Source organism: Schistocerca cancellata, chromosome 2 (assembly GCF_023864275.1).
Source record: "Schistocerca cancellata isolate TAMUIC-IGC-003103 chromosome 2, iqSchCanc2.1, whole genome shotgun sequence".
Lineage (NCBI taxonomy): Eukaryota > Metazoa > Arthropoda > Insecta > Orthoptera > Acrididae > Schistocerca > Schistocerca cancellata.
Window position 1 is genome coordinate 556,812,777 of NC_064627.1, and position 26,223 is coordinate 556,838,999.

General features: G+C 43.3%; 1 protein-coding gene across 1 annotated transcript; it reads right to left on the reverse strand.

Annotated features, from left to right (window-relative positions):
• Positions 1-105: 105 nt before the first annotated feature.
• Positions 106-25,096, reverse strand: LOC126156356 (neural Wiskott-Aldrich syndrome protein-like). Its single transcript, XM_049916304.1, has 4 exons — positions 25,051-25,096; positions 24,671-24,955; positions 5,718-5,849; positions 106-224 (listed from the first exon to the last, which is right to left on the reverse strand). Exons 1-4 carry the CDS (start codon positions 25,094-25,096, stop codon positions 106-108), a joined length of 582 nt encoding a protein of 193 aa, XP_049772261.1.
• Between the last annotated feature and the right edge of the window lie 1,127 nt (positions 25,097-26,223).

The following is a 26,223-nucleotide window of genomic DNA, read 5'->3' on the forward strand; positions in this document are numbered from 1 at the left end:
AGCGTGGCCGTAGAGAAGAATACAAAACGCAGTTACACGACTGATCGAGGTAGATGTGCTAGGTAGCCGCGCAAACCGCACAGGGAGCTTCTTACACCGACTCTGCTACCGGGGCAGCGCGCTGGCCGTGGCGGGGGTCAGTGCTCGCTGGGGCAGCGCCGCACTAAGGCGGGGCGGGTTGCGCCGCGCGGGCTCTTCCGCCGCCCCTGCCGCTGCCGCTGCCGCTGCCGTCGATACGCGGCGCCGTGCCTAACACTGGCTGGCCGCGGCACCCACCCCACTCCCTCCCCCCCCCCCCCCCAAACACACACCACAACAGTTGAGCCCTCAGCGCGGCCCGGCTCGGCACGCACTCACTCGGAGCCCCACACGTCCTTCTGTTGATCTCGACGTCTTTCTCTGCTCCCTTCTCTACAACTGCGTCGCATGCCTCTCTGGCCCTCGTACGAGCACTCCCAGTCATCAAAGGACCACATGACAATACGTAGAAGACGGCATTGCGCCGTCTGCCCAATGATCTACTGTGATTTAGTTCCCTCTATTTTACGGCCGCCACTGAAATCATTATTGATAGACTATGTAAGTTTCAACAGTTGATTTACAAATACACTGCCTGACGAAAACAGTGAAGCACCAAGAATGGGAGGAAGAGACGAAATGAAACTTCACGGGTTGGGAGAGTATGAATGATTATTTAAGTGATAATATAGACGAGTCTATAGTGCAGCTATATCCTGCCGCGAGGCCACTCGGCCACAACTGTTGTAACTGGTTCCTGACGTCTTCCATAATACCATTCAAAAAATGGTTCAGGTGCCTCTAAACACTATGGGACTTAACATCTGAGGTCATCAGTCCCCGCCGGCAACGGTGGCAGTGCGGTTCTAGGCACTTCAGTCCGGAACCAAGCGGCTGCTACCGTCGCAGGTTCGAATCCTGCCTCGGGCATGGATGTGTGTGAAGTCCATAGGTTACTTAGGTTTAAGTAGTTCTAAGTTTAGGGGACTGATAACATCAGCTGTTAAGTCCCATAGTGGCTTAGAACCATTTGAACCATCATCAGGCCCCTAGACTTAGAACTACTTAAGCCTAACTAACCTAACGACATCACGCACATCCATGTCCGAGGCAGGATTGGAACCTGCGACCGTAGCAGCAGCGCGGTTCTGGACTGAAGCGCCTAGTACCACTCGGCCACAGTGGCCGGCTATTATGGAATTGGGACACAGTTGATTCCGCCATGAAGACCATAGACATACGTGCCGTATGTGGATGAGCATTGTCCCATTCAAAAATGGCACCACGAACCTTCAAGAGTTGAGAGGGTGTGTAACGTTACTTAGGGGAGACGGAAAGCAAGTGGGCTTCAAAAAATCGTTTTTTAGATTTTAGCATATTTGAAATGCCTGGTCTTTCCTGCACGAAACAGGTTTTGCTTTATATAAATAGGACAATTTTTTCGCGAGATATGATGGTTTTCCTGACGCACGGTCCTTGCCCGAATGATCCTGACACTTGGTGCAAGTACAGGAAAAGTGCCAGATATGACCACAATCATTCTTTGCCTGCATCAGTAATGAATGAAATTAAACCCGTATTTAGAGACCTTCGTACAGATACCTTGTTCAAGAAATGTCTTCATGGGAAAACCCAAAATTTAAATGATTGTGTGAATTCTGTCATTTGGAACTGGTTACAGAAAACTGAATTTGTTCAGCTTACAACCCTAAAATTTGGTGTTTATGATGCTATTTTTTGCTTCAGTGATGGTGTAATTAGAAAACTGGATGTTCTGCAATTATTGGGCATAAAATCTAGTGAAATACTGCAAACTCGTTCTTGCAAATAGATAAAGAGGGAATCCGCAAAGCAGATATCGCTAATTTAAAATCCACGAAAGAAGCTAGACAGAAAAGAAGAGGGACCAAGAGATGAAAAGAAGATCAGTATGATTCAGATGATGCTCAGTATGATGCAGGAAAATATTAATGGTAAGTAATTCTCATCAATAACTATACTAGAACTGCAATATTAAACTATAAATGGATATTTCTGAAAACTACATTTTTTTTACTTTCAAGTACCATTATTTGATAAACTAATGGGGTTAGAAGCATGAAATGTGGTCACTTTGAACTGAAGATGGTAATAAGTTATTACAAGTAAATTGAGAACCACCAGACAATCAGAAACGATTTTATAATAATTAATCTACAAAAACAGTTAAATTTTACTAGTGAAAGAATAAATACTTTTTCTTCAAAACCATAAGAGGTATTATGTTCATTTTACTTGTAAATTTAGGCATATATGTTATACATATACATGCAGTAAAAATTTCATTGTATTATAGCTACATTTCTTTTGAAAAGTGTACCTATTCAAAGGGTAAAATAGCACTGGCAGAATAGGGATAAAATTGCCTTCCATCTCCCCTTAATTGAATATAAAATCGACTTCATAATGCAGCTACACCCTGTCGTAAAGCAACCGGCACACAACTATTGTAACTAGTTTTTGATATCTTCCATAATGGCACTGGGACACAATTAACTCCGTCATGAGCCGGCCGGTGTGGCCGAGGGATTCTAGTCTGGAACCGCGCGACCGCTACGGTCGCAGGTTCGAATCCTGCCTCGGCCATGGATGTGTGTGATGTCTTTAGGTTAGTTAGGTTTAAGTAGTTCTAAGTTCTAGGGGACTGATGATCTCAGATGTTAAGTCCCATAGTGCTCAGAGCCATTTGAACCACGAATTGAATAAAAAGCACACTAATTAATGCCAAGCAAATGGTGATTGACACAACACTCATGTATACAGCAACTGCATGATATAGCAACAGCATTGGACCGGGGTTCTAGGGGGCTCGGCCCCCTAGCCCGGACGGTGGCGCACCTAGAGTGACTAGTGCGCCCGTCCGGGATAACGCTAAAAATGTGTGAAGGAATCATTGATGTCGATGCTGAAGTTGAGTCTACATCCACAAAAGACTGCTGGTCCATCCAGTAGTGAATGTGCTGCGACAGACTTTATAGTATTCTTTTTCTTATCTGCAGCAGACGTTGTCATTTCAACGTCTTCAGTAGTTTTATATATTGTCTGTCTTGAACGTCGACGATATCTTCTGTAATAAGGCATCGTGGCAGCGTTCAATGCTAGCCCGGACGGTGGCGCACCTAGTGCGCCCGTCCGGGATAACGCTAAAAATTGAACGATGCCTTATTACAGAAGATATCGTCGACGTTCAAGACAGACAATATATAAAACTATTGAAGACGTTGAAATGACAACGTCTGCTGCAGATAAGAAAAAGAATACTATAAAGTCTGTCGCAGCACATTCACTACTGGATGGACCAGCAGTCTTTTGTGGATGTAGACTCAACTTCAGCATCGACATCAATGATTCCTTCACACATGGCAATGGATGGTTAACCGTCGCTATTGTACGAGGTGGTTCAGGAGTTCCAAGTGTATCCGGCCTGGAGAGCTTTGTGGACCGTGACGTCATCGCATATAGAACTTACCATGTTACTGAGAACGCTAATAAAGATTTTGGCAAATCTACCTATATGTCACCCTCTCCCTTTACTTTATATACTGAAAAATGACACCACAATACTGTAATATTACAGGTAACACATGAAGACGTAGGATATCTGTGACGTACTGTAGGACCTTTAGTTTCTTGAGGTATTACCAGCTGCGGTCTGAAATTATATCCGATGGCTCGCCGTCTCAAGACGCCAGTATTAACACCGCTGTGCCTTTCGGAAACATTGGAGGAAGGGGACCTCCCTCTGGGTCGCCGCAATACTTACTGACAATGGTCGTCTGGGGTAGTGCAGAACAGCAGTCCATCACGGAACATAGTGCGAAGCTGTTCATGAGCAGCCCATGCGTCCCGGTTACGGCACCACTGCAAACGCAGCCGTTTTTGTTGGATTCAACAAATCGGAAGTCCTCTTGCCAAGTACTGAACCTCTCTAGGCGTCAGTAATTACGGAAGTGCTGCCGGTGCAGGATTTTGTGCACCATAGAACGTCTCGGTTATGTCCCATAAACGTTCGATGAGATCCATGTTGGGCGATCCGTGTGACCAGGTCATTCACTCGAACTGTCTAGAATGTTCTTCAAAAGCCAACCGCGAACAGTCGTGGCATGGTGACGTGACGCATTGTCATCTATAAAAATTGCATGTATTTTGGGGGGCAGAGGTTGGTGGTGGGACATGAAGTCAATTTATGGCGCCACTACCAGATTGCACAGTGCCTTGTTGGGAACTTGGCTCGATAGCTTCGGTCTTCACCATACTCGAACCCTACCGATAGCTCTTACCAAATGAAATCGGGACTCATCTGACAGAGCCACTGTTTTCCACTCATCCACAGTCCAACCGATATGGTCTTCAAATAACAAGGCCTCAATAATCCATATACTGTGCACCCATAGTCCAGCTGGGACAGCATGAAAGCCCTATAATCTGGAGCAGATCTCCCCTGTCCACTCCCCGAGATTACTTCTCTTCTTATTCTGTCTAAGATTGACTGATTATGTCAATACCTTTTGAATGCAAGCCAAATGTTATACTTAACTACAACCCAAGGAGACGCGCTGTAGGCGATGTCGGTGCTTTAGCAAGGGCTTAAGCGTCGCCATAGCGCATTAAAGCCAAATTTCGCCGCACTGTCCCAACGGATAAGTTCATCGTACGGCCCACATTGATTTTCGCGGTTACTGTTTTTTGGGGGGCAGGGGTTGGTGGTGGGACATGAAGTCAATTTATGGCGCCACTACCAGATTGCACAGTGCCTTGTTGGCAACTTGGCTCGATAGCTTCGGTCTTCACCATACTCGAAACCTACTATTAGCTCTTACCAAATGAAATCGGGACTCATCTGACAGAGTCGTCAGCCTTAGCGATTTCCGTGTTGAGAGGTAATAACTGAAATTTGGCATTCTCGGCACACTCCTGACGCTGTGTATCACAGAATACTGAATTCCCTTTACGATTTCCGAAACAAAATGTCCCTTGCGTCTAACTCCAACTATCACTACGCGTTCAATGTCTATTAATTCTCGTCGTGCGGCCTCGGAAACCTTTTCACAAGAATCACCTGAATATAAATAACAGCTCTGCCAATGCTCTCACTTTTATACCTTGTGTACGTGATACTACTGCCATCTGTATCTGTGCATATCCCAATCGCACGACTTTGGTCACCTCACTGTATGTAAGCTACCAATTAATAATAAGAACAAATGTGACACGAGATGCCACCTCACAATTTAGTACTGGTCCTTGAGCTATAAAGTTTGACAACCACTGGTTTACACGGTTGATCAATAACTCTGTCAGCCACATCGATTCTTTTTCACTACTCCATAAAAACTCTCCACCTGTTGATAACTAAGCCCAACTTTCGACAAACGCTGTGTCTTGTTTCCAGTTGCACAGAATGAAAAAGCTCGGTGCCGTTCGATCACCTCAGGCTGCAGGAAGAGCCGATCTGACTAAGTTCTCACGGCGGTCCATCACAAATGACGGCGCGTAATCCCGAAATGGAGTGGGCGGAACGAGTGTTCTCGCGATGTAAATCACGCGGTAATTAACGCTGCGGGACGAAATAAAATGCGTCGGTGGTGCGCAGTAATGGGCGCAAAGTAATTTGGTTGCCGGGTTATCCCGCATTAATCCGTAATGCACGGGGACGCTGCGGCACACTGTTTTTCCCTCCTCCTTCTCGCCGGGGAGTCGTTCTGGGGAGGGGCGGGGTGGGGGCGGAGGGCCCGTGGGGGCACCAAACAGAATCGTGCCGCCAATTAAGCCGCGCAGCTTCACTGCGAGGCCTGAAAACAATCCGGTTAAATGCGTGTCGCCTCTGTCACTTGGACGCGAAAATTTAGTGTGCGATCCGATAAAAGCGAAAGTGTTACGAATACGAAATTTTTCGACCAACTGAGAGAAAGGCATTCTTACACTCTACAACGTCACTAGTTCTCCACTGCAATAGAGTCTAAAGAAAAGTAAAACAAAAGCATACATGACTTATAAACACACTAATAGCTGGGTGATGATAACCCCGAAAAAATAAAGTTCCTATTTTTCATTTACGTGTCAGCAGTTATCGAGCAGATAAACAAAAGAAAGAATTCTGCCATTTTATTGTTGCGAGGTATTCAAAATGCCATGATGCGTGATGAGAACGTACTGGCCATGAAACAATGTATGTATAACTCCATTTGACATCCACATCTGTATATACATCTGCATCTGCCCACCACAGGCCTCCTGAAACTGTGTATGGAGTTCTGTGTGTTCTACCGTCAACTCCCACTTTCAGTAACGAGCGATCAAAAAGTTTTTGTGTGAGGACATTACTACAGCGTATGCACAACGTAGTGAGACTCCTGTGGGGGCATATAACCACCGTCATGTAGGCAAGATATTAGTACGGTAAATGCGGAAACGTAAACTGTGGCGACGCTATTATCAAATGCTTCCAAACAGCCCCAGTGCGCTGTTATTCTGTTCGTGGCTGCCGAAGGACAACCAAAGGTAGACATCCATCGGAAAATGAAGAATGTATACGGATTGGCATGTCTGTCGAAATCCACTGCGACAAAGGGTGCTGCTGTCTCATGATAACGGACGTCTTCTTATCGGAAATGTCGTAACACAGAAGTTAGTCCAGTTCAGGTGGGAGACATTCGAGCATCCTCTCTATAGTCTGATTTCTCCATATGCGATTATCATCCTTTCGGTTCCTTTGAAAGACTCGAGGGTTCCTGTCGAAAAATGCGCAGCAGACAATTACAGACCTCTTCTCACAGCTGTACACGGTGTTTTACCAAACGGGTATCTTCAACTTGGTTCGTCGGATGGATGATACGTCAATACTAACGGCGATTTTGTCTGTTTGACATACCGATTCTGGACTCTGCGGCCTTCGAACAGAAACTTTTTGATCGGTCCCTTTAGTTCCAGTTGATCGTAGGCCCAGGATAGCAACTGTTTGGAAACTTCCATATAAACTGCTATACGTTCAAGATGTTTTGGTTGCTTCTGCTTGTAACGTACGCTCTAAAATTTTAACAGTAACCTACATCGCGGTAAACATTGCCTCTCTTGCTGCGTCTACCACTGAAATATGATGAACAATTGCTTGACACTTCCGAGCTTACTATAAAAGCCATGAAGAAACGCAGATCATTCCTATTTCATTCATCAATCCTTTCTGCCAAATGTCCCAGGCTATGGAGTAAAATTGAACTATCACTCGAATCTGAAGGCTGTAATTTACTTCCTTCGTATGTGGATCACATTTCGTAAGAATTATTCCAATGAATCTCAGTCCGGCGTCTGTCGTGTTTATGATTAGTTGTATGTGCCAGTTCCACTTTAAACACTGCCGTGCGCAGCTATTTGATGGATGTGTGTGTTCGTCAGTCGTGTAAATGATGCTTCTTCAGCTTATTAAACTTCTGTACGTTATTGTAGCGCTAAAACTATTAACCCCTGTGGTAAGTGTCGTTACTCTGCATACCTTCCTGTACCGGGTGATCTAAAAGTCAGTATAAATTTGAAAACTGAATAAATCACTGAATAATGTAGATAGAGAGGTACAAATCGACACTCATACTTGGAATGACATGGGGTTTTATTAGAACCAAAAAAATACTAAAGTTCAAAAAATGTCTGACAGATGGCGCTTCATCTGATCAGAATAGCAATAATTAGCATAACAGAGTAAGACAAACCAAAGATGATGTTATTTACAGGAAATGCTCAATATGTCCATCTTCATTCCTCAACAATAGATGTAGTCGAGGGATAATGTTGTGGACAGCACTGTAAAGCATGTCCGGAGTTATGGTGAGGCATTGGCGTTGGATGTTGTCTTTCAGCATCCCTAGAGATGTCGGTCGGTCACAATACACTTGCGACTTCAGGTAACCCCAAAGCCAATGAACGCACGGACTGAGGTCTGGGGACCTGGGAGGCCAAGCATGACGAAAGTGGTGGCTGAGCACACGATCATCACCAAACGACGCGCGCAAGAGATCTTTCGCGAGTCTGGCAATATGGGGTGGTTCTAATAAAACCCCATGTCATTCCAAGCATGTGTGTCAATTTTTACCTCTCTATCTGCATTATTCCGTGGTTTATTGAGTAACATCACCTGAAATTGGAAAGAAACCTTTTCTTGTTCCATGTCCTACATCTGGTCTCATAATTTCCACTGATCTAGAGGTATATCCACCGAATAAAGAGAAATAGTGATCAATTCAGCGTGTATCATAACTAGCAGTGAAAACTGAACTTTATCAAAGTGTATTATGAAAAACGCAAAATCCTTCCAGTAAACATGTGTCTGTAAACGAGCCGTCACTTTTGTCAATATGAGAACTATCCTAGTCAGTGAAAATGTATTTGAAATGTGAACTTTTGCATTCAGTCTCGTCTAAATGGATTGAGTTTCACCCATGACCCACTGTAGGGGTTTCTGATGCATGCATCATTGCGTCGTGGGGCAACTGTATATTTTGATGCCGACTTTAAACTACATTTAACACGCTGATAAGGTCAAAGATGGGATGGTCGAGTAGTGCCTGTATCTTTGCCGCCAAGATCATTTCACCTCAGTCGCCAGGGTCTTTATTTGTGCGATAATTTCAAGACTGAAGGGTACAGCTCTCCTGCTGAATTGTACAGTCTTGACAAGATTTACGACATGGTCCGACAAAAGTAAAATGTACAGCATTTGACTGATAAGGCTGAAGAATTCGAGCAGCGGACGGTACAGCCCTGTCAAGATCTACGAGGTGATCCGGCAAAAGTAACATGTACAGCGCTCCCATTAACATTGCTGATGAACTCGATCAACTTATTCTACAGTCTTGCGAAGATTTAAGATATGATTCGATGCTGTTTGACAGAATTCGTAGTTCACGACGGACACGAGTGTTATGTAGCATTCAAATTCAAGGACAACCCTTATCCAATCTTTAGCAGGTACGAGTCTACAATAGACGGTAACATATTACGTTCTGAAGTGGTGTTGTACCTTTTGCTACGTTATGAAATGGGTGAATCTGGATCCCAGTTAGTTTGGAATTAGTAGAGAAACTTATATTTCAGATACGTTTGTACTAACTCGAAGATATCTTCTCACTTGCATATCCATCTTTACTGGAAAGTGTTCGCTCTCATTATCGTGTACTTCCACCCCTATCAATTTTCGATATTAATTTTGATACAACATATGTATTCCTTTGTCTTGATACATAATAACGGTAACTGTATGCAGTATCACAGAAATTAATTGAGGGGAAACAAAAGTAATGTAATTGTGATCAACTGTACTACAAAACAATTAGAGGCTTGCCTAGCTTCAAAACTGGGGAAGATTCAGTAGTAGAGGAAGGGAAAGAATTCTCCTACATCCGAAACAAAACTGCACACTATTTCGAAGCAAGGCAGCTACTAGGTACAGACTGTCATCGGTGGAGAAAGGGTTCACTGGGGAAATAAGTGTGCAGTATCAGATTTTGAAATCAGGGACGTACATAATGGACGAAAGGGCGACCATCGTGGGAATCACAAAAACTGGAAGCGTCTATCGCAGAATTCAAAAATTGAGCGTACACGTAAAACACACGACATAGATAGGTACCAAAACGAATAAGTGGCGAAGGACGTACAGTGTAGGGGGCAGGGGGGGGGGGATGTTCGGCAGGAACGAATCAACTTGGCGCTAAAAGCAGGAGTATAACGAAATAAGCTATTAGCAGCCGAAGACTGTGATATGCCAAAGAGATTAACGCGAATAGTTTAGTGTAGAAGATTCGTAGAGACAAGGCCACAAAAATGTGTACCCATAAATCAGACGAAAGACGGAGGATGATGAAAGCGGTGGCAGTAAGATCTTGTTCTGACTATGAACTATAGAAAGATGTGATCCCCCTCATGCGCAGTGTGTCTCGGCTCATCTGCCTCATGACAGTTAAGACAATAAAAACATGCCAGACGCTCAAATCATGTATTTTTTCACAGGAACGCCCTCTTTTGAAAGTGATCCGTTTACGTTCCCACATGCACACAGTTTATACCGATGTCTTCCATATATGCGAGGGAAAAAATCGCCTCTGCTTGGATGGCTGAACAGCGTCTCTCTGCCAGCCATGTCCCATTCTTTATTACTAGTTCAAAAGCCTCTCAGCTATTGAATACGAATATACATTTAAGCGATGAGTATAAGCTGTTTTAAACCTTTATAATATTGTCAGTGAGACACAATGAAGAATGTCGGTCCTGTTTCATAACCTCAGGTTGTTGAATGACCTGGGCAGACTGAGTTTCTGCGGTGATCCACCACAAACTATGGCAAGTAGCCTCGTTATTGTGTTTGTACACTACATACACAAAAAACATAAGAGAGTAATAAAACAACGTAGAAATGAAATAATCGATGGAACTACACTAAAGAAACCTCCTTGTCGGGGCCAATAGCACGTTTTTTAAGTGTACTACAGTAGCTTCACCTCAGAATACGAGAAGTATTATTAACAAATCTACTCTTAGACGAACGAAAGCCCATTACTAATTACCGTGTACAGTTGGTAATAGCCCACAAGTAACGAAACTAGGAGAAATGGAAAGGAACGTGTTGTCAGTGGAGAGGGCCGCTGCGGGCGGAGTCAGCAGCTGACGCCTTGGGCGAGGCAAATTGCTGACGAGCGGACCGCGGCGATCGATGGGGCAGACCTAGATGTCACGCGAACAGCGAGAAGAGAAAAATATGCCACGCCAAAGGTCACGATTCGGCTGGTTCACACCACGGCTCAAAACAGGACTCGCCCGGGTGCAAAGCTGGGCTGCTCGAGCAGGCGTGTTACTCGAGCTTCAGTCACGAAGCGTGTGAGTGGTACTCAAAGAATCTCACAGGTATGAAGACCAAGATATTACTACGGTGAGAACTTAATGAAACTATTCTTCGTTAGAGCAGTTGTCCGCGAAAGCAAAAGATCCCAGGTTCGAGTCCCTGCCCCGCACACAGCTTTAATCTGCCAGGAAGCACCCCGCTGCAGAGTTAATATTCATTCTGGAGCTATTGTTCATTCTGCCGTCATATATAAAATAAAATAAATTACGGACTAATATCGTTGACTAGCTGTTCTTTGATGTTCATATTACGTACATTGGCCGGCCAGGGTGGCCGAGCGATTCTAGGCGCTACAGTCTGGAGCCGCGAGACCGCTACGGTCGCAGGTTCGAATCCTGCCTCGGGCATGGATGTGTGTGATGTCCTTAGGTTAGTTAGGTTTAACTATTTCTAAGTTCTAGGGGACTGATAACCTCAGAAGTTAAGTCCCATAGTGCTCAGAGCCATTTGAACCATTTGAACGTACATTGTTATCTACGCCTAACCTAAATCTATATATCAGAAGATAGTGTTATAGGCCCTTTACTGTTCCTAATCTATATAAAGGATTTTGGAAACAATCTGAGCATCCATCTTAGGTTGTTTGCATTTGACGCTGTCGTTTATCGACTAGTAAAGTCATGATAAGATCAAAACAGATTACAAAACGATTTAGAAAAGATATCTGCATGGTGCGACAATTGGCAGTTGACCCTAAATAACGAAAAGTGTAGGTCATTCATATAAGTGCTAAAAGAAATCCTTTAAACTTCGGTTAAACGGTAAATCGATCAAATCTAAAGGCCGTAATTTCATCTAAATACCTAGGAATTACAGTTACGAGCAACTTGAATTGGAAGGAACACATAGAAAATGTGGCGACGGCTAACCAAAGAATGCGTCTTGTTCGCAGGACACTAAGAAAATGTAACACATCTATTTTATCGCGAAATAGGGGAGGGAGTGTCACTGAAACGATACGGGATTTGGTGTGGACATCATTAAAAGAAAGACGATTTTCCTTGCGGCGGAATATTCTCACGAAATTTCAATCACCAACTTTCTCTTCCGAATGCGAAAATATTTTGTTGACGCCGACCAATATACGGAGAAGCGACCACCATAACAAAATAATGAAAAAAAAAGAGCTTACACGGAAAGATATAGGTGTTCGTTTTTTCCGCGCACTGTACGAGATTGTAATAATAGATAATTATTGTGAAGGTGGTTCGATAAACCATCTACCAGACACTTAAATGTAATTTGCAGTGTATCCATGTAGATGTAGATTTAGATGCAAATATTGTAAGTGTACGAACGTCAACAAATTTTCAAAATTTGTATTGCTTAGTTTTACTATCACTTTACATTGTTCTCACTACGTTGTATTATTCTTCGTAGACGTTTGAAAATGGCGAAATGCCGAAATCGTAAGTGTAAAATAAAACACTAACAACTGAAAGAAATGTCACTTTATTTAAAAAATTCAGCTTTGGAATGTAGTAGAGTTATATCTGTTGTAGATATGGCAGCAATAAAGTGAAGTAGTTTCTTGATAAATGCATTTTGGGGAAATCCTACCTTGACGGAGATTCACGATTCGTTCCCTTGCTATCCTTTTGGGAAACTCTAACACCCTCACTGATGACTTCAGTACATAAGTTATGTATTCTGTCACAGAATATGCCACTGAAGAAAAACACGTTTTCGTGGGTAAACAGCTAGAAGATTTTGGGGTCTGCTTCTCCTTTTATCCAGGTCAACTTTCTCGCCATGAATCAGTAATTTTCCTAAGTACCAAAATCCGCTATATTTACAGGGTTGGTGCACGTTGTAATATACTGGTCATTTCCGTGACAAAACACTGGCGAGGTACGAAGATTATCGGCCGTGACACTGGGGGCCCACAACGGTACCCAAAATTAGCCACACTGGCGAATTTTGATGATGCGGCTTTTATCATGCAAAATTAACAGCCGCTGCGCGCCGGTGGCGCACTAATTAATTCCATTGACGGAATGCAGTAGAGACACTCAGGTGCTGTGCCCTGTGTCCGGCTTTCGCTGGGAATATCGATGAGTGACTTATGGGACCCTGGCCTGACGAGGCACTCTTATACAGCAAAAGTTTACTCTGCTGGATGCAGCAGGAGGCACGCATAAAACCGTGTGAGGAGAACAAATCAATATTCAAGGGATACGCCGCTTTACGAAGCCGAATACGTAGTAGCTAACGACCGAATCCTGTTATCAGTTATTGATTAAAATCAGTCCCCCTATAATTTACTTCCACACGAAATACACGACAGCAGTGTAGGTTACCTAATGCCAAAACAATCAACAAATCGCATTCCAGTTAAAAAATGAAAATTTTCATTAACGATAAGAATTAACAGGTACTGCGAAGACGAACTTTCATCATTACTCTCTGCGAGCTACTAGCTGACGCTGTGTGAAGACCTGCTTCCAGTCCACAATTAGATAGTTCTCTAATCAGTTGCAGGGAGCAAGGAGATTAAGGTATAAAGAGGTTTGGGCTTCGAACATTGTTTCTGTGGTTGCGTGTTTTGGGAGCGTTTGTCTGTATGCCAATATTCGTCGCTTTATCGCTAGCGGGTTCCAGTATATCGCCGAATAACGCATCTCGATTCAACACCATTCGTAACGCATAACTCCCTCAAAACTCACTTTAGACCTGAAAATTCTTCACTATTATTATGCTTCCTGGAACTTGATCATGACGAATTAGCGCGTAATAATGAGGCTATGTTTATGTACAACAAAATGAGCACAAGTATATACGGAGAAGAAAGTTGAAACAGGCTACCCAATGCTGCCCAATGCGACGAATTCTCTGACATACGCAAGTAGTTTTTAATCTTTACAGCAGCCACATTATGAGACAAACTTTTTTTTGTTATTAAAAGTAACTCCAGTATTTAACTGTGGAAATGGAAAGGGTTTTTGAAGAGGACATCACCGACATACCACTTTCGGTACCAATAAACTTTTATAAAAATGTTTTACTGCCTTGATCGCGAGTGATAGAATGCTTTACATTTGTATAGGTATGGTATAAGTCCTTTCGGACATATCCGAAAGATCAGATAATTACATATTTATAAATGCGTCTGGTATATATTTATATAAACAGAAGCGCCAAAGAAACTGGTATAGGTATTCAAGTACAGAGATATGTAAATAGGCAGAATACGGTGCTGCGGTTGGCAACGCCTACGTAAGACAAGTGCCTGGCGCACTTGTTAGTTTGGTTACTGCTGCTACAATGGCAGGTTAACATGATTTAAGTGGGTTTGAACGTGGTGTTATAGTCGGCGAACGAGCGATGAGACACAGCATCTCAGAGATAACTGTGAAGGGGGATTATCCCGTACGACCATTTCACGAGTGTACCGTGAATATCCTCACTTAATCAGTAACAAGAAAACAACACCGTAAATCAGCGTTCGAAGTGTGAAACACTACAGGATTTCGGTAACCATTTCGGCAGCCACATCGAGGTATTCCATTGGCTCCACGGTTACTCCGCAAGGTCACATTCCTGCCAGGGATTCTGTGACTATTCTGGTTGATTAAGTTTATCCCGTGAGACAATGTTTCTTCGCCAAGTGAGATCCTGGGTTACAACATCACGGGGCTCTGTTCACACAGCACACATCATCCAGGAATGGTTTCGTGAGCACGAGCATGAATTTTCGTATCTCCCTTGCCACCACACTCACCAAATCTAAATAAATGTTTGAGGTCTAGTTTGGAGATAATAAGGCGTCATCGCTATTCATTTGCATCATTGTCACCTGGTTCAAAAAATGGTTCAAATGGCTCTGAGCACTATGGGACTTAACATCTATGGTCATCAGTCCCCTAGAACTTAGAACTACTTAAACCTAACTAACCTAAGGACATCACACAACACCCAGTCATCACGAGGCAGAGAAAATCCCTGACCCCGCTGGGAATCGAACCTGGGGACCCGGGCGTGGGAAGCGAGAACGCTACCGCACGACCACGAGCTACGGACTCGTCACCTGGAATTGCGGTGTTTTGCAAGAAGAATGCTATAAGATTCCCTTGAAAGCCTTATAGGATCTGTACCCATTCCGAGACTACTAGAAACTGTTTTGAACGTGAGCAGGTTTCCTATACCGTGTCAGGCATGGTAATGTATAGTGGTTTTGGTGTTTCCATATTTTTGTCCACTCCCCTGTATTGAGACTTTCACAACAGGCACAACAGTCGAGAAAGTGGATTCAGTTTTCGTTTGTGGCTAATGTTTACTGGAAGGTATCCTGATCCCGTCAAGCTCTGACGATCTGTCTTTGCAAACATTAAATAAAAAGAATTTAAAAAAAATCCGGATGCGTTAGGAATAAAATATCTCAACAAAAAGGAGCAGTAAATGATGAGAGACACTCAGTAAACATATTAACAAACAATAGCATCGCAAAATTTAAACGTCACCATGAGAAAGCTCGAATGTGCGGGAGGGATCAGTCATCGGAGTTTTCAGCGAATACTGTGTTTCATCTCAGTTGTTCCACGTTTTGCTCCGTCGACAGTTTCATGGCAATGGCTTTCAAAATCGGGTACAATTCTACTGAGTTGTGATGAAAACTGCAAAGTGATACGTCGTTTCCATGCAAGGTATTGTTTATAGATAAAGCATCGTTTCCAGATCTTGGGAACATAAATTTTCGCAATATGGACTACTGGTCAGTTGAAAATACATGCAAGCTGAGCTGAGAGCGGTAAATAAGTAACAAAATTAGTTTGTAAACTGGTGGATGCGGGATTTTCAGGAATCGCGTCTTGGTCCCTCTTTTATTGATGGACTCTAAATAGTCTTAGTCATCTACCGTTCGTAACAGATATACAGTTGCTGGAAGATATGCCACTGGACATCAACTAACCCATGTTGCGCCAATCTGACGGGTTATTCGCCAATTACGCACAGACATTCGTGACTGAACATTTGGAGATAGTCGGATAGGTCGCTCTGGAAACATAAAACGGCCTGCAGCCTCACCAGATTTATTACCTGCGTACTTTCGTCTGTGTGGAAAGTCATAAGACGTTGGTTACAATGATGCACGACGGCTTCGAAGACAAGATGGCTTATAAGACGGACCTGAGCTGCGATAAGTACCGATGAAATTCGTCGTGCGGTATCTGATTGCATTGTGGCAGCTACCAGTGCTGAAAGAGAACCTTTTGAACCCTTCATGTAACAGTCAACTTTCGAACCTTAGCTGAGTTTCGTGTCTGCTCACTTTTGGTACAGTGGACGAGACGTTTGTGGAACCTCTTGCAGTATTTTACCAGTTTTCAATCTTGTTTGTAACCGTACTGTACAGACAGTGCCATAAAATAATATAATTCTATCTCAGAAAAAAGTCGGTGGCATACCCATAAACCCTAAAAATTACTGCCGTGCATCATTAAATTCGTCACATTTTCTTCTATGACTAATCGAAAATTGCACTTAGATATGCGAGGTGTATCAGAATTAATGGCCTAAACACATACAGTTGAAACTACACGATACTAGAAGCAAAAAAGTCTCAGTAAACATAGGTCCGCAAACGAATCGTTCGCGAGATAAATAATTTTTTGCGGTTACCAGCTACTACTGACTTGATATTGTTAAACAGCTTATGACGGGCCGTGATCTGGTCTTTGATTATATTTTCGAGACGTGGACCTGTAAACAGAATGAATACGACAGGACTAACTGCAATTCACGAGAGGCTGCACGCTTGTATCAAGAAGCATACTCTGGCCGAAGGCGCCCCGAGGGTCAAATGTTTACAAGGACGCATAAACACGTCCGAGAGACTGGGAGATTTGCACGTGCTGCGGTAACAGCACGAATTACACCTGTGATGAAAGATGTGGTGCTGGAAACAGTCGAACCCTCTTTGAATCTCGACGACGAGATATGTCACACAAGGTGCTGGAGTGAGCCACAGCAGTGTCTGGAGAATAAAGCATTGCAATGCAGTGTACACGTACCACCACCTAAGAATTCATTGTCTTACCTAGGTGAACTTTGGTTCTAGACTACTGTTCTGTCAGTCGATGCAATAATCAGTAGGTAACCCTACGTTTGACAATAACATTTTCTTGGCAGAAGAAGCAGACTTCACTCGTCATGGTGTGTTTAATTGCCACAGTTCTCACGTTTGGCGTCACCTAGTTTGCAACCAACATGCTGTGCATGAGTCCCCACATTAGCAATGTTTCTCGCTGAATGTGTAGTTAGGTCGCCTTACTGTGTCGTACATATTACGAAACAAACTCAAATTACCTTTGGTTTCTGCGGCATCATCTTGCAGGATTACTTGAATTTGTTCCCTTAGAGCAACGCCCGACGATGTGGGAGAAGCATTATGGAGCACTGACATTTTGCTGCTGTGACGAGACGATATCTAACTCGCTGTTATGGCCTAAGGTGGATTGGGCGAGGAGGACCCGTACCGTGGTCTCCAAAATCACCTTATGTGAACTCCAAGGATTTCTGAGTTTGGGGCCACCTTAAAGGTGTAACCGAGCGAGGTGGCACATTGTTTAGCAAACTGGACTTGCACTCGGAAGGATGACGGTTCAGACCCTCGTCCAGCCATCCAGAATTAGGTTTTCTGTTCAAATGGTTCAAATGGCTCTGAGCACTATGCGACTTAACTTCTGAGGTCATCAGTCGCCTACAACTTAGAACTAATTAAACCTAACTAACCTAAGGACATCACACACATCCATGCCCGAGGCAGGATTCGAACCTGCGATCGTAGCGGGCGCTCGGTTCCAGACTGTAGCGCCTAGAACCGCACGGCCGCTCCGGCCGGCAGGTTTTCTGTGATTTCCCTAAAATGCTCCAGGCTTCCCCATCCTTAACGCAATCCGAGCTTGTTCTCCTTTTCTAATGACCTCGATGTTGACGGGCCGTGAAAACCAATCGTCCTTTTTTCTTCTTTCTTAAACGTGTAGTGTAAGCACCACTGGTTAACAGGGCTGCAGGATTGGAGGAGAGACATTTCAATGCTTGTCAAGAATTTGTAAATGACTCAGGTATGTTCGAAAGGATTCTAAACTTACTGTGGCGACGGGTACAGGACTGAACCCGAGTGCAAGGACGACACATTGAACAACTCCTTTAATTACGAGTTTACTTATGTAAATACTGTCGTGTGTATTCATAACACCAGAACATCTGCCAAAGTATCTTAAATAACTTGTCATAATGTTGTACAGTATTGTTAATTTTCCCTAATACGGATGACGTTCACTCAGAATCTAGTTAAGAGTCCACCACTAACTTGATTCTGCGAAAACATCATCCGTGTTAGGAAAACGTAACCGTACTATACAGCATTAAGAAAAGTCGAAATAATCTCGATAACGGATCATTTTCGGTCCTATGTTTTCTAATACTTTTTTCCTTCTATTATCGTGTTCTTTCAACTGCATGCGTTTACGCCATTAATTATGATACACCCAGTATTTAATCGTTCTGAATATGTTTGTAGTGGCTGTCTTAGCAGCCTCATCCTTCAAAAGTGTAGCTGCTGTGGACCAAGGAGTCGTATACACTAATTATTTTAATAATTTTAAAGGTTAACTGCACTTTGAAAATATTAAGCTTCGAGAGGTTTTTAATATATTTATTGTAAAAAGGCAAGTATGTTTATTCACCCTAATACTTCAATTTTACAAGAATTAAACTGTTTTTATGTGTTTATGTGTCTGTGTGCCTCATTGTGTTTTTTATCTGTTATTGTTCGACTAAAAGGTATCAAAAGTAAATATTATTCTGAAAACATATGGTTACAAATGAAATGAGAATTAAGTTTAAAACAGTGAACGAAAGAGTTGTTTATTTATTTATTAACTTATTTTACAATTTTCGACGCCTTTATACCTGATGCCCGGATTTTTAAGACTAGTTTTTAAAAAATGAATCCTTAAAATACACGAAAATGTTGCACCAGACAAAGCAGAATAATTTCTGAAGATCTATTTAAACTGTTTTGCAATTATTTTAGAATTCCATATTTCTTAACTGAAACTGAAGTACATATTAAAATTACTAACTCCTATAGAAACTGGGAATAAGGCTACAAAACGTTTCATGAATCTTTTAGGAAATAACCTTTTTAGTCACTAGAGAGAGTATTCTGTCTTTAAAGAAAAAAAAAACAAAAAAAAAGGAAAACAAGCGCTACAATACTCGACGGACGAACTTTTCTTTTCATGAGGAAATAGTACCAAAAATGTTTAGCGAACATTCATTTCACTTGTGATAAGTTACTTTGGCTTCTACTTTGTAATGCAAAAGTCTGTACCCTGACAACTCAACGGCAGCAATTTCACTTTACATACATTCGTTGTTGTTACGATTTCTGGTGAAACTCCTGATTTAGATCTAAAGAAGGCAGTTTTAAGATTATTACTAGAATATTGTTTTCAATGAGTGTAATAGAATATTAAATCATGACAAATGACCTGCCAATAGCCAGTTAATGAAATCTGCTCTCATTAATTCTGTACAGTTAAATTTTGTATCGAACCTAACTTCAGCTAAAGTTTATCTTTAGGACATAAACAAGCAAACAAATATATATTTCAAAATAAGAAATTTTGTACACGATGATACGTTTTCTCTAACGAAATTTAAAGAATAATTTGTGTCAGATTATAAGATTGAGTTTATACGCAATGATAGGTTATATCATATCCGCCGATAATTGCTAGTTTTCTGGCCTAACACTGGATTTCATACCATTGCAATACGATACAAAAATGAAAGGTTTCCCACAAGCTGCTACAGTTTCACATGTTAAACATTCTGCTATAAAAAAAAATTATAGATTTCTCACACATGTAGAGCGACAGTGTAGCAACAAGAAAGATCATGACGTTTTCTACGTAAAGTTTTAAACGTACACTGTATGTGGATTTTGTTTTCTATGTTATGTACTGTATAATAATTGTGTCTAAAAATGTCTGTAAATCTGAACCTAGTAGCGCAGAATTAATCAAAATGATTATCTCTAAATTATTGGAAACGGACCTCCCAGTAAATTGAAATAACCACCAATTGCATTCACACACCTGAAGGGCTCAATAATCATGATTTTTTTTCGTTTAGTTAAGATACATATATGTGGGTTGTCTGTATAGAATATGTCCACAGATTAAGATGCTACTGACCGTGTTGTTCAATTAATCTGCAAAGCTTTCACTATAACGACTTTTGATTTTCTTTGTTGACTGTCCACCTACTTTGGAACGCTATTTTTCACGAATTTATCTCAGTCAAGAGCAAGAGCAATAGCGTAAAAAACGAATTACAGCTGAATGTGGACTCACAAGGTCAGACATCAATAGTGTAATACAATACACAGGTGGTCTGACTGCAGGTGTTGTTATTAAACATCTCGCATATTTCCAAAGATGTCAAGGGAAAGAGCTGCACTGCCAGTGTAAGTTTCAAGAGCACTACTTGAAAACAGTTAACATCTCGACAGCAGTTTTATTAATCCACTTGTATAAAGTTGAGAATGATGTATTGTAGAATTTTATAAAGGTTCGTGACGATTTCAGCGGCATTTTGATTTCAATAAATCAGATGTGGAAGGAAAGGTGAAAGATGGCCATATGTCTTAGAATCACACGAAAGTTTGTATTGAATTCAGTGAAACTTTATTTTTGTCGAACCAGATGTGGAAGCTACATCAGAAGAGACAGTAATAGTCGTCCTTTTCTTTTTTTTTTTTTTTTTTTTTTTTTTTTTTTTTTTTTTTTTACTGGTCACCTCACAGTGTTCTATGCGGACACTTATACGTCACTTGCAAACACTGTTCGATGGGCTAATGCACTTCTGTTTGAGCCTCCATCTTTACAGAAAAGTGACTCGAAGTGATACATTTCGTAATCACTTGGACAACTGAGAAATACATTATCTGTATCGATTCCATACCATGTGTTCCGAATTTTTCAGATGACGGCGTAAGAGTAGCCATTCCACCTTCATTCGTACAAGAAAACTGTTTCTGGACATGGGATTTTTTCTGTATCAGTACGATGCTGTCCTCACAGATTTATGCTCAGTGTGTTTTCAACGGTTCTAAAGTGCGGGAAACACAGCAGTGACCTCAGTTTCTGACTTAACTATTTATAACCTCTATGTAAATAGTAGTGATATTGTATTCTAAGGTATATTTTGTGGCAATTCTCTGCACTCATCAAATATATTCTCAGCCAAGAAAAGCGGGTCAGGAAAATCGGAGATGTCAGTTGACGCGCTTCATGTACGCCGCCGCACAGATTCCTGTCAACCCTGTACATATCATGGAACACATTGTTGACAATATTCAGTACTAATTCATAAGAAAGTACAACATTAATTCACTGGACACGAGGTGGGGAAAACAATTTGTGCTTGAATGACACTTTCTAAAACATTGTACAGAAAGGCGTGCTCAATTTAGCAAGTTTTCTTTTCACTAGACTTCCATCAGAACTAAAACAGTAGGGTAATATCCCTTAAATTTTCATATCTAAGTAGAGAGAGTAAAATTACCCATTATGGGTATTTTTGAATACCTGATCGTGCATTAAATGAATATACCCGCCTGCGTAACCGAGGTTTCTAACGCACGCCTGTGCGGTGGCGTTCGACTCGGGGTTCAGCCGGTTCGCGTCCTAGTGCTGGAAAATATTCTCTACCAGTATTGTTCCTACAAGCGGAGGAGAAGTGGTGGCGCTAAGATCATGATCACCAGTCTTTGCACCAATGATCTAGATTAAATTTCAAACCTCTCCGGAGTGTCTCGTGAAGTGAGCGCGTAAGATATTGTTGACGGCGATCCGTTCGCCTGACGGGGTTGTTAAACTCGGCGGCTTCGTTCGTACTTTTAGAGAAAAGTGCCGGCTAGCAACACAAACTTAACACTACACCGTACAAGTAGTCATCACAGTTACCCACAAGAGATAGATGGAAGTCATAACAGGTCTAAGGAAGGCTGTGGGAAACCATCTCCACTAAGACCTTGCCTAGAACGTGTATGGTGGAATCCTGCATCTGCTTCCCTAGTCTTATTCCTTAAGTGTGGGGTTACTTTGGTTCTTTTAGCTGAACTAAATAGGGATAACTGCAACCACTCACTTTTGAACTATTGGTCTATTTACAGAAACTAGTCTTCCAGCCTTGCCACGATCATCTTCTGCGTTCTCGATCTGTATACGAGACTGAAATAGCTCGAAAACTACTTCATGGAGGTATGGCAAAACAGACTAGTCATCTGTATTTACATTTAAATAAGTTGAACATTTTATTTGCGGCACGCTTCTTCTTTTCTGTACAGACGTTCCTAGCAGTAGATGAGAACTTAATCAGGTACTTAGTTTTTCACTCTCTTTTCTAGTGAGTGTACTGTAAACTACGTACTGAGATGTTGCATGATCAAGTACCTTTGGATCGCAGGTTTTCGTTGCACCTAGTGAGTCAAAATGACACTGAGCAGTACGACAAGGAACTGCGCTGTTCGGGCAGACTTCTAGAATTAAGTTTTTGGAAGGGTTCAAGTGTCGATGTTAGCTGTACCGTTCTACCAGCATTTATCCAAAAAAACCTTGGGTTTTATATTTTTACGACTCGGTTATATGGTTTCGAAATGTAAAGAATCGCAAAAGCATTTCAAAACGTAGCAAACTGTTTAGACCAGCCAGTGGTCATCGTTATTCCAGCGCTCTATAGATGCAAACAATGGGGAGAAACCCTGTGAACTGATACAGTGCGAAGTATCTACTGCCCTGCACTTCACAATGATTCGCGGAGTATAGACGTAAATGTAAATGTAGGTGTACAAACCGTCTGTAGAATGTACCTTTCTTTAGTCTGAAGATGGTTGATGGCTGACAGAAACCACTAACGGCATCGTGAAGTGTTGACGTGTTTGTGTCGCAAAAATAGAAGAGAATAAAAGAACGTATTCAGCTACTCACTCAGTCTCCATGGGGACTACGTTACTTGTTCCAAAGCAGTTTGGGTGCGAAGATTCTGAAGGATTCACTATCTGCAACGAGTTTAACAACAACACGTGGTTTAGCGGTTGCGTTGCGACCGCTGTAGAAGGGAACACACAGTCTTATAGTCACCCGATCACAAAATGGAGTAGGAATAGGTACGGGTAGAGTACAGCGTACTGTGTATGTGGCCAACATAAAACCGAAATTGTCACGTGTGTTATGTTTGGAGTTGTATGTTTTCATACTGAGCTGGGACTGAAAATTTACTACTGTACTAACCTGCTTCCTTTTTATATGTTTACTTATTAGTAACAGCAAAGACTGTTGCTGTGTGCGAATGCAAATCTGAACACACCAAAAAAGGAAAAGTTACTTTTCATTGGTAAGAACAAAAACGTCTAATTACGGTCGCCATACGAGAAAGAGTGTGATGTGTTGATTAATATTGAGATAAGGTGTAATAAACAGTTAATATCGTAGGGATTGTTCATGTGACTGTATGAGCATATATTTACGAAACAAGTGCTACAGAAATTCGATAGTGTGGGTGAATGCTTCCAGTTAACGTATGCACAGTTCGAGATATAATCACCTTTAGATAAGACTCATATACGATGGCACTAGTACGTACGTCATGGAAAACGAGTACGTACGACCAATAATTTATTTCCCGAAAAATGTAAGAGCGTTAAACACATGGCACCAGAAACGCGAAACAGAGCACCTGTGTCCGTAGATTTCACAGCTCTATACTGGATGCTTTACATGAGTCTTCAGTTTGGCGCACGAGAAAGGCATGTCGCAGAGCTAACGAAGTGTAGTATAGGGCTATTCAATCAATGCCTTGGGTGCACGATCAACTGCAGTTCGAAACCTCAAAACAATGGTGGCTAGCCGTAGTTTTCTTATAACAAAAAATTGAGGCTGTAGGAAAAGTGGAGTTTCCCTTGTTTGCAACAACTAGCAGTGTCACAGCTGAGGCACTTGACACAAATAAGAGAAAGGCATTTTTATTTGCCCCTTTCTAGCTTTGGGTAAAGTTTATTCCTGACATAGAGCGGGAATGAAACACTTGCAAAAAATCCAGGGCGCTTTCCAACGATATTTCTCTACACTGGCGACGTAATGGTATTCAAAATCTTCAGAGCTCCTGCAGCACAGATTCACGTAACTGTTAGAGTCGATGTATGTCGGCGGCAAAAAAATTCGTTTACGCTCATCGGAATATTGTTCCTCTGCAGGGCACAGCGCCGAGGGGCTAGCATTAGCGGGTCAGCGATCGTACACGTGTCGCTACACTCGCGGGGATTGCGAATCACGTCGGCGCCGCAGGGCGCGGCGGCGATTGAGCGACAATCGATTAGAGTCGAACAGAGGGAGGAGCGGAGCGGAGCGAAGTGACGCGCGCGGCCGACAGCTGAGCAGCTGGGCGGCCCGACGCGCCGCCTCCGCAGAGTCCGGGCGCCACATGTTGCAGCCGCGGGCCACGCCGGACACTTGTCGCTCCGCGGGCGGGCAGCACGGCAGGGCAGGGCACGGCTGCGGCTGGGGCTTGCAGCCCGGCGGCGACTCACCACCAATCAGCGACGCAGGGAAGTAGCAGAAGAACAAGAAGAACAGGGGCGAGGCGAAGAAGAAGAAGAAGAAGTGGCGGCGGGGGCGAGGCGGCGGGGGACGTAGCAGCGCCGACGGCGGCGACAGCCGCTCGGCCGGAGGCGGTGGCGGAGGGCCCGGAGGCGGCGGCGAGGCGGGGGGCAGGTCGGGGGCGGCACTGGCACTGTCGGCACTAGCACTAGCGTCGTCGGGGGCGGCGGCGGGGGCGGCCGGTCGTCCATGCCGGCGGCGGCCAGGGCGGCGGCTCCGGCGGCCGACGCGTGCCCCCTTCGCGGTCGCGACACTCGCGCACGGCTAGGGCCGCCCGCGACGGACTCGGGGGTCGTGGCGGGGGCGGAGGCGGCGGGCGGCGGGCGGCGCGGCGCGGTCGCTGCTGCAGGCCGCCATGGCTGCTGGCCGCGCACTGCCGCCGCCGCCAGCCGCCACGGCCCGCGCCGCGCCGCTGACAGCCGCCAGGTGGCTCACTGGTCGCGCGCGTCGCCGCCCACCCGTCGCCCCGCGACAGTGGCATTGTTGCTACGTGACCGTATCTACCTATTTGCCCTCGCTATTAAACAAGATGTTCCGCAATGCTTCAAGAATGTACTGCGAGAATCATTGACACCGTTCCTCACAAGCGACTTCTAATCAAGCGGCGGGCCTATGGGGTATCGTCTCAGTTGTGCGACTGGATTCGTGATTTCCTGTCAGAAAGGTCGCAGTTCGTAGTAATAGACGGCAAATCATCGAGTAAAACTGAAGTGATATCAGGTGTTCCCCAGGGAAGCGTCCTGGGACCTCTGCTGTTCCTGATGTATATAAATTACCTGGGTGACAATCTGAGCAGCTCTCTTAGGTTGTTCGCAGATGATGCTGTAATTTACCGTCTAGTAAGGTCATCCGAAGACCAGTATCAGTTGCAAAGTGATTTAGGAAAGATTGCTGTATGGTGTGGCAGGTGGCAGTTGACGTTAAATAACGAAAAGTTTGAGGTGATCCACATGAGTTCCAAAAGAAATCCGTTGGAATTCGATTACTCGATAAATAGTACAATTCTCAAGGCTGTCAATTCAACTAAGTACCTGGGTGTTAAAATTACGAACAACTTCAGTTGAAAAGACCACATAGATAATATTGTGGAGTAGGCGAGCCAAAGGTTGCGTTTCATCGGCAGGACACTTAGAAGATGCAACAAGTCCACTAAAGAGACAGCTTACACTACACTCGTTCGTCCTCTGTTAGAATATTGCTGCGCGGTGTGGGATCCTTACCAGGTGGGATTGACCGAGGACATCGAAAGGGTGCAAAAAAGGGCAGCTCGTTTTGTATTATCGCGTAATAGGGGAGAGAGTGTGGCAGATATGATACGCGAGTTGGGATGGAAGTCATTAAAGCAAAGACGTTTTACGTCGCGGCGAGATCTATTTACGAAATTTCAGTCACCAAATTTCTCTTCCGAATGCGAAAATATTTTGGTGAGCCCAACCTACATAGGTAGGAATGATCATCAAAATAAAATAAGAGAAATCGGAGCTCGAACAGAAAGGTTTAAGTGTTCGTTTTTCCCGCGCGCTGTTTCGGAGTGGAATGGTAGAGAGATAGTATGATTGTGGTTCGATGAACCCTCTGCCAAGCACTTAAATGTGAATTACAGAGTAT

Coding starts and splice junctions, on each gene's coding strand:
- LOC126156356 (XM_049916304.1), bottom strand. CDS start 25,096: ATGCCACTGTCGCGGGGCGACGGGTGGGCGGCGACGCGCGCGACCA. Junction 5,850..24,670: donor CCGCCTCCGGCCGAGCGGCT/GTCGCCGCCGTC, acceptor GATTGTTTTCAG/GCCTCGCAGTGAAGCTGCGC. Junction 225..5,717: donor GGAGGGAAAAACAGTGTGCC/GCAGCGTCCCCG, acceptor TATCGACGGCAG/CGGCAGCGGCAGCGGCAGGG.